Raw genomic sequence first — 22,027 nt, forward strand, 5'->3', positions numbered from 1 at the left:
CAAAGCATTTACATGCATATATAGCATATATATTATGATTATATTATTATTATATGTATAAATATAGATTTGTATATCTTAGATCTAGATGTGTTTTATATATTTTGACATCGTTCCACGATATTAAAAAAGAAACAAAACATTTAGACATTTGATATTGAAGTTGAATTTAAAAATTATAAAAAGGTTATTTATATCAAATATTGTTTGCTGTAATTCATTTTCATACACAAACAACTTCCATCAATTTATGATTATTCTGATCATAGAACTCATTTGAACAGATATACTTCACTGAAGTACTGTATTTAAAAAAAAGATGAAATTATCTTTATAGAAACACTACTAGTACTAACACTAGTTAACATGGATTCCAGATGTAGCCTGAACGTATGTAGTAGTTGGGTTCAATGTATTTTTACATCTAATTAAACAGCCTTCATGTTTCCAGCCTCTCCACTGCTGCACTGACACCGTGTGATAGTGACATTTCAGCTTTATTAGCAGTCATACCCTGTGATTGGGCTCTGATCATTTCTCAGCGATGTGAGTCAAAGTGGTTAATATCAATTAGAGCTGTCACACTGTATAATGAATGCACGGTGGATTGGAGGATTATTTTCAGGGGGAAAATCTGCAGCCAGCAGCAGCATCCGTCTCAGGTGAAACAAGGCGGCATCTACTCTCCCTCACTCTTACTGCCCATAATGGATAAAAAACATGAGGAGTACAGTATGTGCAGCAGCTTCCTTTCTTATTTCAGCTGTGAAATAAGCCCCAACACCAGCAACTTAATAGGATTCATTCAGCTGACTCACATGACGGTTTCAAAGCTAACCTCAAATCCTCATCCATGACCCTCACAGGGAGTGATGCGTTTCTCTGACCTGGATTTTCATTCCATGTCCTGACAAATACACACACACACACACGTACACATGTACACAAGTGTGTCATCACCATAAATGTTTGAGACGAAAACACTGCGTGTAAAGAGCAGCATGACGTCTTTGATAACAACAATGTTTAGACCGACTTACAGCTGCAACAACAGATCAGCACCGACCAAAAGTTCATGTGAATTCTTAATTTTTCTCTACTGATTTGCTTTTCGGCTCAAAGCACTCTGAGGTGGAATGACTGGGAAACCTAAGCCAATAACTGGAAATGATGTGGACGTGTGTCCATGGAAACATGAGACCAAAATGGACAGATGGTAAAGTGCTGTAATTAAAGGTCAAAATTAAATTTCCTCAGAGCCAAGCCCAGTGTGTCAGGAGTCAAACCCAGTTGAAATTTGACACACACAAACACGCACACCCTCAGTTCATCCAACTACTTCACAATATTTGCATCTGTATATTTTTTTAACCCATCCCTGGACCACCAGGTTGACATTGATCATAAACACAAGGTTTATAAAAACTAAACACAAGGTTCAATTTTTAAAATAGAAAAACTACAGTCTTACATAAGTAGTTCTAGTTTAGTCACTACGAAAACATAAAAAAAATACAAAAACAAAACATAGGGTAGCTATGGAGCCAAGTAACTTAGGAGACCATGTTTTAACAAAATATTTTTGTTAAAAATAAATATAGATAATATAGATAGAAAAATGTTAAAATTAGCCATACTATAACAAAATGTTAGACCAAAAATATAAAAATGTGTCATCATGGACAAGAAGATGACAAGAAGCTTATATAGTAAAATATATGGTAGATAAAATAAGTCAAAGAGTAAAAGTTAAAAAAAAAATTTAACAATAAAAATGTAGATATGCTATTACCAATTTAGCAAAAATAGCTTACTGTGTTTATACATGATTGAAGAGTCTCATCAGACCACAACATCCTTGAACTGCTATGAACAACCTACAACAAAGTCCTTTCAGCCAATGTCGTCAGCTACACCAGGTCCACACATAATTAGTTTTTATTATTTTAGTGCTCTTAATGCAGTTTAAAGTTAATAAAATCTCTCCTGCGGTTTTAAGACACATCTCATCTAATTACCCACCAAAGATCAGGTCACATGATAAGCAGCAGCTGTGAGGACACTCTTCACTCAACCGTGTGTTGAGTCAACAAGGAGGATGGAGAGGCAGAAAGTGGCGGAGGGAGAGCAGCTCATTACAGCTGCAGACAGAGGCTCCACATCAGGCAGCCATTAACATGAGCTCAGTGTTTTCACACTCAGAGCTGAGGCAAACCTCATGCTGCCTCCACGCTGTAATTGGCTGCACACGCTCCACGGCCACGGAGCCACAGTGTTCTTCAAAGTTGGGACTTCAGAGGAGGCACAGGAGTGTGTCCAGACCTGCTGCTGACATTGACTCCTCCTTTAGAATTAAAGGGGGGGGGAAACAAACTGCCAGGTTTTACACAGTGGCAGCGACTGTGGACAGTGTAGGTTATAATGGCCATGTAAAACAATGACACCAAGGTATTTAAAGTCACAACCATCTTCACCTTCAATGACACTTCAAACTGGAAACATACAGTACATTTCAGCTCAAATGCTACCAGGTTCGGCTGTTGTTATAACGGCCTCATCATTCATTGTGTTTTATCTGCCTGTTTTTGCCTGTTAAATATTAATATTAATAATGTGGTATGTGACATTTGTAACCGTTTCCAACCCCTCCCCCACTCACTCACCCTGACTTAAAAGCCAGCTGACCTAAAACAGCTCCACAGAAAGATGCAGTCCTTCTTTGCTACTATTGTGGATCTTGCAGTGTACCGTGTTCTTTTGGGGATGTCCAACGCTGATTCTGAGCCAAATGCACATTTAGGGTTTTTTGTCACCTCTCACTAATTTTTTAATTTTAATTTTTAAATCTTCTAACCAGTTTTCTTACTGTTTTATGTTACTGTCCTATAGTATATCCTTTACATGACCTGTTCAACAGTCAAACTGGTGTCCTTTGACCTGTAAGGCATAAGCCACCATGTGGCACCACAGCATGGTCAGATTTCTTTTGTAAGAATCTTGTGACAACAACTATTTTTTTAATGAGACAAAACTTGGCAAATGAAAAAAAAAAGAATCAAAGTCCTACTACAACAGCTGAATTTATTTGTAGTTATTTAGAGATACTAAAATATCTTTGCTCTGTTTACATTGGCTAGATTAATTGTCAGGAAGAAATCAATTTTACAAATTTTAATTTGTTTTTTTTTCAAATGACCAGACTGATTAATGCTCTACCCTGGTGCCATTGTTTTACAATGACAAAAGCAGTGTCTAAAGAGTGAGTGTAAATATTGTTATATCCACTGTATGTCATTAATAAAACACTGATGTACTGACAAGGACAAAAAGGAGCCACAGAAAAACCACATGCACTTAGCCATGATGAAAACCTGAATGACCTAGAGAAGTGCATCACTGCTGATGTGACCGCTCCAGATGTTTATATGGGTTTCTGTGCGTGTGTGTGTGTGTGTGTGTGTGTGTACTAATGCAGCAGTATTCACATCACAGCCTGGCCTATATTCCCCTCAGACTCAGACGGCAGCACATCTGTGCTCTGTCCTTCCAACCAACAGTCTCCATCAGTGGAGGCGGACACTGATGCTGATGCCAGTGTTGTCCCTCCATCACTCTATCATTATTACCCATGCAGCACACACACACCAAATTGCCTGCAGCCTGAGCGTCTCGGTCGATCGATAGAAGGGGAAAATAAAATCACACACACAGACGGAATCACAAATAAAACTTCGTATTGGAAAACATTTAGCTTCACAGACTCCAGGCTGCAATTTATTTAAGGCTAATTCATAAAGCAAGGTGTTGCCCTCGGGGGGATGAGCCTTCAGACGAGGCTGGCAACAATTAATCGGCCAGTAATCAATCACTAAATTAGTTTAGAAGAAGAATAATCTGTGAGGGTTTTTTTTCTCTTAGTGTGAACATGACCAGATTTCTCTTCTGACTTCTGTAGCAGCAAACTGCACGATTAGTCTGGTCAGACTAACATTTAGCTATCATTTTGGCTAGCCTTGAGATATAAGTAGAATAACTTTTAGCAACAATTATTTAATTTCTACCAATGTTACTACTTTCTGGCTAATGTTTACAGATGTTGCCAATTAATGACAGCAATATTTTTCTATGAATTACCTGTCTTAATGAAACCGTTGAAATTACAGGTTGGCATGTTCCATGTTGTTCAACACACCTGGGTTGAGATCTTGAACCCGTCTTGACGAAATCTGCTACTTTCAAGTGACCAACGCAGAAGAAAACTAAAGAAAATCTCAAATATTTTCTGACCAACCTTCATGTAGTAGATATGTCAGATTTGCATTTCCCGACCCAGTGGTGGATGCTCCTTTCATACCTGTTTGACCTTCTAAGTTTTCCTCTGCCTTTGTCTTTAGAAAGTGTTTAATATTTACAGACCTCCTTCTGACCACAGGAATCCCTGTATGGCTTTGATCAAACAGCTCATCATCCTCCTTGCTCGTTATAAGGGATGAACTCCAGCTCTGTGCTGCGGACCAGCATCAGAATGCAAATGAGTGTAGATGACACAGCGCAGGCAAATTAAACAGACGGACTGCTGCAGAATTTAAAGAGGCTCTTTAATCTGTGTACTCATCATTAACCACAACTGCTGCCGGCCCACAGGTTACAGCCAAACATTTTAATGGAGCAAACGCTAAAGGGCTGGCGGTGCTTTACAGGTGTCACTTCTGAAGCTAAACTGACCTCAGATTGACTCGCTGTGTTTACAAGCTGCGTGTTAGTGCAGTAAATAATGACACAATGACAGAAGTAAAGAGAGGATTAGGGCTTAGCTCCTGCAGCAGAAAGCAATGAATCTTAGAGAGGACTGAGCAGTGAGAGCTAAAAAAAAAACAACAAAAAAAAAACCTTCAGAGACAGTAGACAATAGATCGACACAATGAAGACAATGAACACAACAGACGTGTATTTTCACACCAGCAGACAGGACTCAATGTCACTTAATGTTTCTCACACTGATATTATAACCTTGACTGTTTGTTAGAAATGTGCCAGATGCGGTTACAGCAGCAGGATTGTGGTTCATTTGCAGATCAGCTGGACTGTAAATTGAGAAAGAAATTGGTAGCGGTTTGTGGCAGGTGGATAATTATCATGTGCACAAGGTTTTAGGTGATGTCAGAACTAATCAGCGTCAACCTGATAGAGTTTTTCCACCTTATACCACATCCCGGCTGCTCATAAAAATTCTGCTGATGCATTTGCCACCTAGTCAGAAGCAGGCACATTAAAAACAAAATGCATCAGCCAATATTATACTTCTATTAGGAATGAAAATAAAAAAAGGAATGTATTGTGGTTGTTAAAATGTTGCTGCCTCTGCTGCTTTTGTTTACATACTTTTCATTTCCTTCTTTTAGCTTAAAAAAGCGATCGCAGCTTGAATGATTACTGCAGCACGTAATTATGTGCAGCCCTCATTCACAATCTGGTCACATAGCAATGCACGTCTCCCTTTGACTGAACTATCACTCTAAGTCAGCAGTAGTTGGTCGCCTTCCATTGTATTTAGGTTCATATTTACATTATGTTTACATAAATATGTGTTCTGGGCCTAGATCAATGACTCAGGACAGACAACCTCAGATAAAAACATGGTTGTGACAGTTTTCATAAAAGTTAATTATATCCCAGATAATTTATTTTTATCTATGTTTTTGTTTTTTGATAGCATCTGATTCACTTCTAGGCAAATCTTGCAACATCTCTGTACTTCTTTATATATATATAGTATATAAACATATATATCTAAAATAGGAACATATGTACAGTACATATGAGAGCTCATTGGACCAGTATTATGTCTAAAACATTTGCTGGTCCAATTTTGTGTCTTAAATGCCATCCATCTAAATGTATGTGTATTTTTTTAAATTAGATTTCAATTGTCTGTAAATTAAAAAAAGGAAAAAAAAGGAAAGGAGTTTGTCATGCAATATAATTTTACACAAACAGAGCATTTATTGTAGCGTGGTGACCTACACTTCCAAGTAAGATCTCAAACCTATTAAAGTCCAAGTGAAGTAAAACTGCTTCTTTTCAATTTTCCTAAAATCAATATAGGGCAAATAAAAATCTCTCTTTTCTCCCGTATCGGTGATAGATGTTAAATTAGAGCACAGTTTGGGTTCAAATGCTGTTGTGTTGCTGTAAAAGTAGACACTGCATCTTAAGACCAGACTTGACTCCTCAGGCTGCGGATGTAGTGAAAGCGAGGTTGCAGCCTCCTGCAGATCGCAGTGCAGTCACTGAGGATGAAAGACATCCTTTGTTGCCTTCCCAGATGCAGCGGAGAAGCCCGTCAACAAAGCAGCTTTTGCTATTTGTCTGCAGCAGCAGGAGAAAAAAAGTGAGTGTCATATGGCCGCCTCCCTTTTCTGTAGGCTCATTGTGTCGCAGAGCAACGAGCAGAAGCAGATCTGATAGGAAATACAAGACGTCTTTACCAGCCACAGTCAAGTGCACTCATTCTCGAGGCTTTCGTGTAATTATCACCATTAACATCTATAATCAATATTTTGATGGGGCTTGACTTTGTTCTTTTTCGCACTTTGTCTTGATGGCTGTTGATACAGTCGTGTTTATGGCAACCATTTATTTAGCTGTCGCACATAAATCGCACCTAAACGCCTCTTTATAATGCAGGCCTGTCTATATGTGTGACCTAACAGGCAATGTTAGTGATTTAAAGGCCTCGTTAATTAGCAGTGCATTTATTCAACAGCCTGTGGTCACGTCAGCAGTATGTCACTGTAGCTATTCATTTCTCACACTTCCTTTACGAGACACACTCGGTGCACAGGGTTGATTAGAAACTGTGATACAGAGAGTGGCTTCTGCATATAGTTTATACATTAGTATCAAAGCATGTGACCCCGAGTGCAGCATCTTCTCACAGTAGAAGTAGTTTCCACCATCTGTTCTCACAGTAGTGAGTCAAACTGTTCAGTGCTTCAATAATACTGCACCCTTCCTCAGACCATACGCCTCCTGCTCAGCTGTGTCATTTGTTGTTGTTCTGATTCACTTCTGTTTGTCTGTCCCTATCTGGAATTTAATGCATTTTTACAAAACATTTGCTGCTTTGCAGACATGGACCTCGATGCGACCTTCTTCTTCACTCATGTTTTGCTGCTGAACCAAGTATGTGCTTCATATAATGTTACCAACTAGTGAACTCCAGTATGATTGGCTTTCACCAACGACCAGCAAATCAGCAGATCACTTTGCACATGTATTCTGTGTCAGAACAGGAAATGGAGCTTATACTAAAGCGCAAAAGCTACTAGTTTTACAACTGACATGTGAACATTAATTAATGTACATGTTGAGTTTTACCATAGACAGCATGACTTTTATTGGTCAGAAGGTTGAGTGCACAGGAAAACAATCACTTGTTATGAAAATAAAATGTGAGCTGAAGAACATAATACTTTTATATATATACCTTAGGAAACCTGAATCAGCAAAGCTTACCAAAAACACAATAAAAAATCAGAATCAGCAAAAGCAGGAGTCGGTGACTCTCAGGTACCAAATACTTATTAACAATATTAAGCACTATTGATTTCTGTCAAATACAATGCTCCAAACCTCTGTTACATGATGTTTCATTTATGTGAACTACTGTAAACTGTGGCTGAGAGGCAGCAGTGCAGCCGTTCTGGCTTCATTTTCCGACATTAACTGTAAGCCAGGAAGCATCTTGGTTCACAGAGAGTACAAACCCTCACAGAGCCAAACCTGGAAGGCCTCTGGCTTCTGAATCCACATGAGTACGCTTGTTTATTTTGGTCAATTGAAAAGTTTGTAATTATTTTTCAAACTAAATCCATCACATGTAAAAGCTTGGTGAAAAAGTGAGGACATATCCAGGAGCGTAGCTCACTGGTTGATGGCAATGACCGTAGCAGTGTGAGGTGACGACACAGGTGTGAGACAACATTACATTTCCAAAGACACAGAGTAATAATTCATCCCAAATTCATTCTGCTGACTGTAATGAACATAGAGGCCAGCAGGGGGTTATGAATTTGGTCCAACTTAGCATAGAATCTGCAAGGCTAATGAGAAGTCAGCACGAACACCAGCTTGACCCACTAAACCCACAGCATAACCGTCAGGCTGCTTCCCAGTTACACCAAGTTCCATTTGCTTTATTATATCTCATTTCCCAGAATCACCTTCTTCCATCACTTCCTCTGGAGAACAGCAAGAGATTATTTCCTGCACGCAAACACCAACAAGACGGCGCCATGGAGCATATGGGAACGCTCCCCAACCTTCAGCGTGATAAATGTGACATCACATCCAACCTCATCATCACTGCAGGCTTCACCACAGACTCTCACCAGGCCAGCTTCTTCTTCTTTTTCCATTTCCATTTTAATATCTCAGGAACATTTTATCCATTAGGTTGCCCCCAGGGCCAATTAGTGAAGGGTTAATTAAAGATGTAATTAGACCACACAACATTTATAATGAGAAGCTACTCCCATGGGGATGGATTGTCTGATCATTTCATTTTTGTGATCCATCTTGAAGATGTCCACGATCGTTCCGTCTTTGTCTGCTCTGCATATGTACGTAGATCAAGGCTAAAGTCATGAACCTGTTAACCTTTGAAGCTGGAACCTGTACCAACCTCCTCAAAGGTAACTTTTATGAACTTCTGCCTCGGTTTTACCCACCCTGCAATTCTTCTTGACCTTCAAGAGGGACCTGTCCCCCATTTTGAGAACCATGATCTCAACTTTCTTTGGAGTATATGCAGGTCTACAGTCTAAACCTTGAATTAGAACAAGTTCAACTCACAGAATATTTTTACTGAAAAACACAATTTTGGTAAATACAAAACAAAGACAAAAGGATGTAGGATGAAATGTGATATCCCTTGACTAGGCCAGGTCCAACTGTTTATTTCACAGGCTTTGAAAATGAACAAGTTTAATTGAAAAAAATCTGAAATTAGTTGTGGACCATCTTTAATGAAAAATGTTTTTGTCTTACTAAGGTTTTTTTCAGGAAATGTGAAATACTGCGGACCAGTAGGGTTTGGTTCACAGGAACATGTATTCAGAAATGACTTTTTCTATTACAAGTCTGCTCTCTTGTTGTAGCGTGTCTGCTACAGTACAACCAGAGGATCGCTCTTCCTGTTTGGTTTCTGTTTTGATACAGTTAACTGGATCCATTGACATTCTGATGGTCTGTGTGAAACACATTATGTGATTCCACTAAAGCTCTTCATGGACTGAACATGTTGAGGTTAACCTAATGACTAAGAATAATTGTCCTGGATTTTAGTTCTACCTAGGTCCAATAATAACATGATGGATTTGTTTCCAGAAATATCTGGGTTTAAACAAAAGGTTTTTTTCAACTTTTAAAATGACTGAGGGCATTTATTGTTAGCAAAAATCAAATGAGAAGTAGATTTATTTTTCCAAAGAGTTCTATTTTAATGGAATTACTAAAACCAACGTTGCTTGTACTGGTCTACATCCATTGTTTCACTTTGGCAATGAAAATAAAACCATTTCCATTTCTATCCAGAGACATGGAGTTTATTAAAACAGAAATACGTTGGTGTCTTTATTCATCGTATTCCATTCACTGTGTCTTTACCTTCACCATATCCATCTAGAACGATCTCTTCAGGACTCTGAGTCGGAGGAGAGTCACAGACATCGTGTCAGTTGATCGTGATCCTGCTAAATGCTCAGAGTGAGCAAGAAGTTCTACTGAGGAAAACCACACTGCTTAAAAAAGTTTGGGCTCCCTTCACGGTGGATATTTCTGTTTACTTACAACCAAGGCCACGAACCTCAGCTTGGGTGAATTTCTCATCCGAGAAACTTGTGCAGATTAGCCTGCAGCTGTCACAAATCTGACAGACAGAGGCAAATAAACATGACCAGCAGCGACAACTTAAACTGTGACACTCAGTCTGTTCGCCCATCAGTCAGGATTAGCTGCTGCAGCGGGAGTCACACAGGCAACCGCATGTGCAGCACCACATCCTAATGAGTTCAGTGAATTTAAACTGCTGTACGAAAATATGGATTCAGACGGCAAAAAATGCGTGTATATTTTAAACCTTAAGGATATACTGTAGATCTGCTCACTTTACAGTAGCTTCTAAATCCTCCTCACTCTGTTCTTGACCTCAGCTCTAGGGCAGGGGGGAAAATGAATACATGGTCTATGTTTCGCAACTCGGACCGGGACTCCACCACCGAGAAGAAACGGTCAAATTAGATCCAAAGTAAATAACTTTGGATCGACAAGCAAGCAGCCTCTGCTAAGAGCCGGTCCAGGAATTTTAAAGCAGGAGATGAGCTCCTCTAAAAGCTAAGAGGTCTCCTTGGAGAAATGGAAGTGAAGAAAATTCACTTTATTAGGTTATAAACCACATGATACAGCATAAATGCAAGAGATTTAGCTAGAGAAAGTAATGTAATTTGAGGGTTTTGTTAGCGTTTCCGCACTTCAGAGAGTCTGTTGTCATACTGTATGGACAAACAGTGGTTCGTTTGTTATTCAGTAGTTCAACCTAAAATTATCAAATAGTCCAATGTGTCCACTGACCCTAATTCAGCAGAAATGTTTTTAACCTCAAGTGGAAAAACAGCTCTGTGTGAACAGGAGCTACATTTTTGAGAGGCTAACACGTGTTGGTGACCTTGACATTTAAACAGTTAATCCATGAGTCTACATTTACAGATAAAACATGAAAGAGGGGAAAACACAGGCAAAAATGCTTTGTGAGGTCACATTGAGTTGACCTAAGATCAAGAGCGAAACTAGGGATTAAAAAGAACCCTTTGGTCTTTGTTGGTTATGATAACAGTTTGTGAGCGAAAAGCAGCTTCAATTAGTTTCTTTAAAACACATGTATTGTGAAACACTGGACAATTTTTCACAGTGTCCATCACTGAGCCACAGATACTAAAATACAAGTATTCAGACTCATGTTTACACCTGCAGTATAACCAACTGAAAGTGAACAGTAAACCTAACTGTGTAGGTTTATGGACTGTAGGTTGGAGATTACCAATGCACAGTTTGGTTGTGATTATAACAGACTCCAATATTAAAACAACATGACAAAAATCTGACAGCAACATTGGGGTGAATATAATTGAAATATATTCTATGTCTATTTCTGACTTCTTCACAGGGATATAAATTACCTTTGGACATTGATGGGAATATGGGCCTTTTAGGAGGATCTTGGGAATATCAGTCTGTTATTCAGCAAACTGTAGCCATTAGTTTGCTTCGGCCTGTGGTCTTAACGTCGGCCTCTTGGTCCTGGTCCTAAGTCACCGAAAACATATCCCTTAGTAAACACGCACACTCACAAACGCACACACACACACACATGACCACACTGATCATACGCACACTCTACAAAAACAAATGAGTAATCTTGGCTCTATATGTTCCTCTCCACCCTGGTGTGCTCAGCCACAGAGAGTAGAGTGGAGCGCAGTTCATTTGGCAGCAGCAACAGCGCAATGTGGTGCACTCCTATACACACACACACATATATACACACCACACCCTCGTGTACACTCACACAACCCGCAGAGAGGGGCATTCAAGGGTATCTATCAATATCTTCCTGCAGCTCTGAGGAAAATTGTAGAAAAAGAAAGTTTTAAAGGTCAGAGCAGGGAGTGAAGGCACTGATCCAGCTCTGCACTGGAACCTGATGACCACCGTTAAAACACTGATGTGACCACCGTCAACACCTCAAACATCAATTACATCCAGTCAAGTTTCAGGATCAATGTCAACACTTAAAACATTGATCCAGTATCAAAACTGCTGTCATTACAAATGGAAAGTAGGGGAAAAACTATACTGATAATCTTGATACTGATTATTTTTTTATTATTATTATTTCGATTGCTCCCAGCTGGAGTTTACACAGTTTCTTTTCATCCATCTCTACTTTTACACTGTAAAATTCTGGTCTTCTCGGTGCTTAAACAATTACTCTGCTTAAAACAACAATTTTCCCGCTGTCTACACTTGAGAGCTGAGCTGGGGTCTTCCTCTTCTCTTTTTGCCGAGCAGCTCCATTTGGATTTTCCTCCACCATTTATCCTCCACCTACAATCTCCAACCCTCATTGTTGAACTTGTAGATGCTGAGAACACTATCATCTTTCATCATTCTTAATAAACTACAGATAATTCCACATTGTCTTTATATCCAGTTGATAGCCTTGTTGATCATCTTATTTCTGTTATAACCCTGTGGTCAATTCTTATGCAAGAAAATGTTGCCACTAAATAGCAGCAAGATGTGTGTATGTGTTTGTCCAGGTCACATGATTGACAAAACACACATTATTCACTTTCATTTTAGGACTTCAGATATTTTTTATTTAAATTGAAGTTATTTTTAGGGTATTATGGAAATAACATTTTTGTCCCAAAAACATTCACTGATTATGTTCATATCCAAAGTAAAGTAACAAATCCTGTCATCATCTGTTCCCTACATCTTCCTAACCATACCATTCACACTCCGTATGTTACCCATCAGCCCTCTGTTCATCCTCACCTAGCCCATATTATTGCACAGTTATTTAAACTTTTTTCAGCCCATCCAATTTCAACCTCAAGTAGTGAAAATACAAGTACACAAACCTTGTAAGCTTTTTTTTTTTAATGGTTCATCACACACCTAAGTCAGTCCACGGGCTGGAAAATGCAACATTCAGGGGACCACTAGCTCTCAGCCAGAGAAGGAGTCGGAGGCTGCTGCCGACAGCTCTCTGCTCCCTCAGGCCATCTGAGGAATTCTCCTATACAGTAACATTGCTGCGATCAATCAGACACTGATTGTCTCTCTGTAGGCCTGATAGTGGAGAACCGGGCTTCCACTGAAAGCTATAGAAACTGGAACAGAAAACCCATAAAAAGTACAACAAAAGTCCAGTGCTTTGTGTTACAGAGTAACCATAAAAAGTACAACAAAAGTGCAATAAAGTCCAGTGCTTTGTGTTACAGAGTAATTAAAAGTATTATACTTCATCACCCCTGCTTCTATTCACCCTAATGAGTCTAGAACCATCTCAGGGCTAATCTGATTTTAATTAAGAGTAAATGCTAATTTTATTGCTTTTGTGAAAATAAATAACACATGATAAATATTAAATCACACACTTTTCAGAATTCATCTTAATTACAGATGGCGCCCAGGCGACGTGGTTGTTGATCAGTTCTCTGCAAACCTTTCAGTATCTGATCTCATCCAGTGTCCCTGAAGGATCTCTGTACAGACACATGCAAACCATATGAAATAAAACCCAACAAGCACTTTGGTGGTCAAAAAAGCTGCTTCTTTTTATCGTCTCATTTTATCTCCCAGCACTGCAGCTAAACACGTAATCAGCATTCGCAGCCGTTCCTCAGCCATACGTAGTGGCTTCAGGTGCTTCGGTTTTAAAATTTGATGTCGCTATGGCAGCTGTTATCTTCTTCAATCTTCCATTTGCTCCTCATGCCTTTTCTGCAGCATTGAGCTCCAGCTAATCTCAGCCGTGGGCCATAAAATCTCCCATCACAAGTGCAGGGAAATCTCTAATCTAAACCATGTTGCGCTGCAGTGACACACAGGTCAAAGTGGCCATCAGCCATCAGCCTGTCTCATCAGGGCAGCTTCATCTCTGCTCATTGATGATTTGATTGGAACTGATGAGTCTTTCTCCTCCTCCGCAGTCTGTTCTCCTGCTCTTCCCTTCAGCACAGCGTCGGGTGCAGGTATAGATTCATGATCGCAATGCACGTACAAGCAGAGGATTATAGCAGAAGGTATTTGACACTTTTATATTTACCACTACAGAAAGAAAAGAAGCAGGAGATGAAGCTGGAGGGAGTTGAGCTGAAGATACTGAAATTTCATAAGGGGAAGTGACCAGGACAGGCAGGGTTATAATCAGAGATAAAACTAGACAGGGAGGGATCAGCTGAATTGGAGATGTACTCAGGAGAAGTACTACATATAGTGGCCAAAGAATCTGTTATCAAACTGCAAGGCAGGATGAAGGGAAGAAATGCTCCAGAAGGATTTGGACTTGCTTTGGTAGAAAAAAGCACAGTACAGAAAAACCATTAAAGGTAGAAAAGAGTGACAACTTAGCCATTATGAACTACTTAGCTACTTTATTTGCCTCTAAAGGAAGAAGATCCTGTTTTTTTAAAAGAAAAGAAGGAGAACTGAAGTTAGCCTAGCTAAGACTGCTAGAATTTTAATGGGTTGAGCGACTATGATGAACAAGATTGGAAATTAAAGATGAAGTTACACGGAGGGGCCAGGGGAGGCATCCTGCCAGGCAGGCAAAAATATATATTGGATATATTCTGTAAAAACAGAACGTAAAGAAGTAATTTATTTAAAGTACAATTCCATAAAAATTTTAAGATGGAATGAAACAAGCTTAAATTTGAAGGAACATCACTGCAGGATTTATCATTGGTCAGACAAATGGGCAACTAAGGTCTTATGTCTGACCATTACACTCAGTTAAAATAATAAAAAAATACAAAAAGGTAAGGTAAAATTAGTTTGAATCTTATTCCATACTTACATACACGCATCGATGGAAGCAACAGAATTTAAAAACGCAATGTCACCGTATCACTGCAAATGCTGCTCCAATAAGATGACGATGTGGTCGTTTCCTTTCAATGGATTCTCAGAGGGCTTTGGGAAATTAACCAGCACATTTATCAGATTAAAGCCTGGTACAGAAACAAAACACTTACATTCAGCTGTAGTTAGGAAAAGACACAAAAATATAAAGTGACAAAAGAAATTACAGAATCAGTTGGACAAAGACACAGTGATGGTGTCTGTGAAAATCCCTGATCCGTCTGTCACCAAAACAACAACACATCCAAATGTCACTTATTGAGGACTTACGACAAACCAGTTAACACTATATTAATTCGCTTTTCACACACGCTTTGCAGCTCATCTGTGCAGCACCGTCTCAGTAGCACATCATTAACACAATGTACAATGAAATATCTAAATTAAATAATTAAAATTCAGTTTCTCTTGAAACATCAGTTCAACAAGATCCTTCTTTATTAGTGAAAAAGTACAGAAATGCAGCTAAAAGGAATGCTGCCCATTACCAAGACCCCAGATGCCAGCAGTGACCTGTCCACTGAGAAGCCAAATACAGACGTACAGGACAGGGTAAATAAGAATAGTAGAAAAGTAGAATAAATGACCACAGTAAGTGGAAAAAACAAAACAAAAACCAGCTCCATAACAGGCTTCATGTTCATCAACAAGACAAAACATAAACCAGCTCCATAACAGGCTTCATGTTGGTGCGCGACAGTAAAATTACACAACAAAAGCCGGAGAGCAGATAAGCAGAGAAAGCAGCCTAAATAATCAGCACCTCACACTGACTTTTTCTGTCGACTTCAGCACTTTACCCTGATTTAAACTAAGTCGGTGAGGTCCCAGCACCTTTTTCACTTCAGAAACACAGAGAGGGAGAGTAGTGTAAGAGCTAATTAGATTTTTGACTCTTTCTTCCCTGCGTTGGAACTCACAGGGAGGCAGGGTTTTCCTTTTCTTTCTACACTTTGAGAATAAAACTTTTATTACCACAAACAAAAAGCATCCTATTAGCTCTTTGACAAACTGCCTCCCGTGGGTGTGCGAAAAAGATCATTTGCACGGGCTACACAAAATTAGAAGCATCATCTTGACAGGTCACTGTGTGAACGCCAAGGCAGATAAACAATAGGGACATGGAAGCTGTCACTTTTCTCTAAAAATGAAGTTTTAACTCGTATTCTGTCGTAGAAGTCAGTCTGGGAGACCTAGTTTGTCACATGTTCCTCCGAATACACACACATGCATCGAAGGTATCCTACTTTTCAGACGATATTGTGATTTTGCAGACGGATTTTCTACATCTTAATTAGAACTGTTGTCATTAACTGATCTTTTAATGTAAACGAAAAAGAGTTGTCTTGGGTTAAGGGTGAAATAAGCTTCAGATAAAAGCAAAAGAAAAACACACGGCTCAGACATTTGCAACACAATTAAGTTGAAGAAGTTAAAGCCGCGACCTGGAAACTGTCTGTTCTCCTTGCCTTGCCTGATGCACTGGGACAAAACCACAGGCAGCAGGAACTGAAGCAAACATTAGAACCTGACAGTTTTCCGGGGCATGTTTAGGTGGCAATAAAATGAAAACAGTAAAATGTTCTCCCAGTGCAGTGTGTGCACAGTAAGTCATGTGTCAACACCGACTGTTTCAGCTTCAAGGGACCTTTTCCTCACCATCTTTTTCACACACAATACAGCAGCAGTAAAGCTGCTGAGGGAGACCTACAGTACCTGAAACTCCAACATCAAGCCACAGCACTGCACGGATCACGCGACGTTCAATGGCAGCTCCACTGAAAAGCACCTGGAGTGTAAACACCTCCAAATGTATTCTGCCCTTTTGTGTAAACAACAACATATAACATCAACAAAAAGACTAAAATGGTAAAACAAATAATACACTTTCCAGCTTTTACAGACACACGTTTATGTTAAACTGACGTTATAAATGTGTTACAGTACAGACTCAGCACTGTCATGTGCTAAATATATATTTATTTTTGTTTTTTCTGGTATATTTATTGAGATAACTGCATCTATGGTTTTAGAATAAGTGGGCTAATCATGTAGATGTGAATATCATCTGCATAGAAAACGACACAGCTAATGAGAAATGTAAATCTGCTACAAAGAATTAAACCCAGATTTATTATTTATTTATCTCTTGGTTTTCTTTCCTCTAGATCCTCAACACATGCAGAAGTTTTTTTGATTTTTTTGCCCTTTCTTTTTTGCTATGCTAATAATTTGGAATAACACACCTTGAGTGCAAGTGCCAATACGTCTCCCAGCTTCGACATGTCCCTTTTAATATCTAGTGATTGAGGGGAGTGCGTTGTGTAAAATTAATTTGAACAGGTGAGATGTTCTGTGTTGTTGTTAAATTGTTGGTTCATTCCAAACAATATTATAAACTAAAAATAAATTCCAGCATAAATCATGATAGGGTGAAATGAAAATATTAGGAACAAATGTGATTGGTGCTTTGTCACACACACATAATTTGCATAATTTATAGCTCCAAATATCTGTAACAAGGGAAGAATTTTTTTTTTTTTTTTTTTAGCTAAGCTAAAACGGTGCAGCGATGATTAACAACAAGAAACCAGAGAAACATCGACCAATCCCTGAACACAGACTCAGGCTTCTCAGTTTTAGCAGCCATCTTTATGGTTTGAACATGAACAGAGTTTCCTCCTCACTGTGATAAATGATAATCAGCTCAACAGGCCCCTGTGGGGAAGAAGCTCTCCATCTCTGTCTGCTTTTCTTAGACGCGGCAAGGATAACATATCACATCCTGAAGTTTTAAATAAAACTCCTACATGTGCAGATACTGTAGCTCTATTCCATCATTAAGTCTCCCACCAACATCATGTTGCACAACAGGAAGGAGTCTTTTTTTCATATGCTATTCCAAACATTCCTGTCTTTAAATGCCCATTTATAGCCAATCATCCATGCCAATTCCCATGGTAATAATATTGATTAAAAATGTCCTCCTTTGTGTTGTTTGACCAAATAAGTCCCACACTAAAGGGCAACATGGACTAAATCTTCTAGTATAAATAAACACATGTAAGTTGACAAAAAAAGCCCCTTGGCAAAATGTCTGTGACATCCGAGCTCCCAAGTCTCTGTGGCCAAGGAAAACATCAGTGGGATGGAGACCTCAGGTCTTTTCAATGGGAAAATTCCACAGAGCAACATTCCTCATTGCCTCGTCAACACTTTCACACTACATCTGAAGCTGCTGCTCCAGAAGAAACACTTTCGGCTGCAGTCAGGATGAATAATTGACACCAGAAATCAGTTGGAGCTGGAACAAAGACTCAGGTTTCATTACAGAATGTGAAAGCCATTAATCTATTTCAGAGATGTCATTACGCCTTAGATCGTTTGTTCATCTGGAGCTAAGAAATAGAACTTTCCCAGCCCTGGGAATTTGAGCATTAAAAACCTGCAGTCGATGCTGGCTTACAGTTTCTTTTCTGACAATAAGGAAGTCATCTGTGCACAACAGGCGGTTTTATGTCTTAATGAGAGATGGATGGATGAGGGCCTACCCATTCAATTGTCAATAACATTATCAACTGGAGCTCTTGTTATTGTCTGGACGACTCATTGGAATTGGATTAGGAACTAATGTACAGTAAAAATAGGTTTATTATCATAAACTCTAAATATGCATTAACATTAAGATGACATTTAAAAATAAGAATTTAAACAATTATGCAGAAATTAATATGTCAAAAATCATACACACCTGCAGTGCGAAAGGAACCTGAGGCGGTCCTCGGAGTGACACTGGATAAATTAGGCTGTGTCTGTGTCCAAAAGCTATGAACGTTTAAACAGTCGTTAAACTCGGCTGAGCTCTGGATATTCTTTCACAGTTGTTTTTGAAACAGCGCCGTGTTCTTAAACTTGCTGACATTCTACTTGGCGTAATCGTGAATCTGCAGAGAATCTGATGAAGACTACGCCTTAATAACACCCTCGACTGGAGGCCCTCAATAACTGTCCTTGTTATCCTAAAGTAATTACAGGCGGTGGACATTACTCATACACTACACTACAATGGAAGCAGGTTGACACATGAATGATGCCAACAATAACACAGGACATTAATGAGTTTAACTTTACCTCTGATATTTAAGACAAAGACAATGCCAGGTCATCAATGCAGTATCATTAGCACCATTGCTACACATTGTATAAAAGGCAGCTGTGGGTATAACTCTACACATTCGTTGTCAAAATCAGGTGTCTTTTTTGTCAACTACAACGATACTTCAGACTTTGGACCCATGAGGTAAATATTCTAAACCACATCAGGAAGCATGTGTGATGTCATCTAATAAATACAATAATAAAAACAATATTAAGTAAATCAGCCAATCAATAACCGGAACCAAGAGCTGGTATTACTCCATCTTTCCATCTTAATATGAGCTCATGACTTTAAATAACCAGGTCAAAAATGGAGGACAAATATAAAGTCAAACAATCACAATCTTGGAGCTACTTTCTATCTTTGTTGCAGTAGTTACACTAGTAGGAATTAGCCAAATGATATCTTAATATTAGATGGACAAATTTTACCTAAAAAAAAAGTAATATTTTTCCAAATCAAAAGCTAAATATCAACATCCAACAGTTAAAATAATGACATAATTCTGTCAGTAACAGTTGGAGAAAGAAATTGTGTAAAATTGCATAAATAACCTAAAGATACCACAGAAATGGCTAGTGAATGTCAGAAATGCCAGACCAGTTCGACCATTTTACAGTAAAAATCTAAATTACATTTTGATTTGGAGGGAAATGACTCTGCTCAATTGCCCCACTTAATCATTGTGTATCATGTGTTTCTCATCTAAAATATATAAATACGTGTGTGTGTCCTTGGAAGGCTATGGACAAACTCCCATAAATCTCTGCATACAGCTACAGTGTCGTTTTTTTTAAACTTGACATTTAAAAAAAGAGACAGCAGTCGTGGATGCACTGGCCTGAATAAAATGGTTTACAATAAGATCCACACAAATCCGCGGTCGCTTCACTAAAATTTTAATAACACGTCCACTTGACTCCTCCACGTTATTCAGCATATATTTCATTTGAATAATACAGTGCTTTTAGTCTAGCTCGAGGGAGCAGGCCTGCATTTTCCTGCATTGTGTCTAACAGTTGAAACATGAGGACTGTGATTCACCAGAACACTCCAGCTGATGGTGCTGTCTCAGAGATGAGAGAGGGAAAATCCCCACGCTCCAGAAATGAATGAATATTACACACTGAGCTGCAGCAGAATCCACATCCAAAGAAATCAATGCGGGCTCTTATGACAAACTGTGACCAAAAGACCCGATGAATAATCATAATGAAAAGCAGCTTATGATCGTGTGATGGCAGGACCTTGAAATTGAACCATTGATGACACATGCTCAGTGAAATTCACTTGTGTAAAACCCTACCTCATCAAAGCCGCTGTCTTCTTTCTTGAAAGCTGTAAGAAGAAGAGACAGAAAGTGATCATCAAACAGCGTCAGGCCTTCGGTCAGTGCTGCAGAATTAACAGAAAACACACTGTGATGTGAGTGATGGTGGAAACAGATCACATGATAACATGATACGCTAACGCATACGTGTCAAACTCAAGGGCCGGGGGCCAAATATGGCCCTTCAAGCCATTTTGTGTGGCCCACAGGAGCTTAAAAAGCATTTAGTAAAGTTCATGCAGCAAAGTTTTTAAATGTTTAAATGTAATTTTAAAGAAAGTTATAATCAATCAGATAATAATCAATTGCAGAAACATGTATTAGTCTGCTATGGAGTAGTAACATCTATAGCAGTGGTCCCCAACCTTTTCTGTTCCAAGGACTGGTCAGCCAGTACCACCCGTTACTACAGACCAGTAGCAAGGTGCTGAGCATTAAAGGATCATTACATTTTCTAAATAAAACGTCTTTTAGACGCTATTCCGTTTGTATCAGTCTGAATGACATGTTATTTTAAAATATTGCCAGATTATCTTTAAATAAAGAAAGTAAATGGATCTAACAAGATTAACTTTGAATAAAGTAAATTAGTAAAAAATAAGTAATTTTTTTCGTGTCCCACTGCGGCCCAGTACTAAATGCCCTATGGACTGGTACTGCTCCGCGGACCAGGGGTTGGGGACCCTTGATTTATACATTCTTCTTCCATTTACAACTGGCCCTTCATGGGGAACTGTATTGCTGATGTGAAATGTACCTTTACCTGAGTACTGGAACATAATCATTTGAATATTTATTTAAATCCAAATTACCCACATCATGTGCCACTTTTCTCACTGCCCTGCCGGTTTCTCTCATTTCTGGTACAATAGAATTGAAGTGACTTCCAACAGGGAGTTTCAACAACTTATCTAACAAAAAGATTTACCCGAAATGTCCATCCATACAACACGACCTTCTACAAATTATTCATTTCATCCTCTCCAAATGTGTGTTTTTCTTCCTTTAACTTCCTTCTGCATAAATATGGGTTTTGTATGAGCCATAAGTCCAGTCTAATGTTGTATTCATTTTGTTCCTCATTTATTCCCCATATACAGGCAGCAGGGCTGAGTGATAGCATCATAAGTAGCTTCCTTAGCACATCCATGGAGCATGTGCTTTGTGTGAGCTGAAGGTCAAACTGTAATAGACCACAGGGACAGAGCACATGCAGGGGTGCACACCAAGTTGTGCATCCCAAAACCCCATTCATCAACATTTGCTGCTGAATGTATCAAACTCTGAGTGATGCAGCTGAAGGACATAAAGACCAAGGTGAAAATAATGCGAGATGCACATTTTAAAAGTCAAATGATGAACAAGCAGTAGTTACTGGTTCAATAAAATGTTTATTCAGGGTTTTTTTCCCAGAAATCGAAGGTTAATTGACAAGAATTGTTTTTTTATTATGAATACAATTACCAATTTAATAACAAAAACCTGAGGATTTAACTCAAAATAATACTACTCCTGCTTTGCTGCCCTAGTTTACTCTGCAATATGGGTCATACCATGTATTTTTAGGCTTTGTATGGTTCGTTGTGGCCTTAGGTAAGAATTTACCAAAGATATACACAGACACCACATCTTTTTTCAACATTTCTAAAACTCTCTTCTGTTCTGACTCTCTTTACCTTTCTCTATTATTTCAGGATCAGCTTGAGGTTAAAGGTCTTTGTTATGGGCACACCGACATGTAGACAACTGAAGGTGGGCTGCTGTAGATGATGGATGGAAAGATGAACTAATAAATAGGTGGAGTGATGAATAGGGATGGATCA

The 22,027-nt window shown here is 38.9% G+C and overlaps 1 protein-coding gene across 1 annotated transcript in view; it reads right to left on the reverse strand.

The window, feature by feature from the left end:
• Positions 1-22,027, reverse strand: part of cdk14 (cyclin dependent kinase 14) — a 94,136-nt gene that overhangs the window by 64,136 nt on the left and 7,973 nt on the right. Inside the window, exon 2 of the mRNA XM_008324066.3 lies at positions 20,181-20,212. Within this exon, the coding sequence (XP_008322288.2) occupies positions 20,181-20,212 (32 nt within the window). The remainder of the gene's footprint in view (positions 1-20,180; positions 20,213-22,027) is intronic.

The sequence above is a fragment of the Cynoglossus semilaevis genome, chromosome 13 (genome assembly GCF_000523025.1).
Source record: "Cynoglossus semilaevis isolate Cse_v1.0 chromosome 13, Cse_v1.0, whole genome shotgun sequence".
Lineage (NCBI taxonomy): Eukaryota > Metazoa > Chordata > Actinopteri > Pleuronectiformes > Cynoglossidae > Cynoglossus > Cynoglossus semilaevis.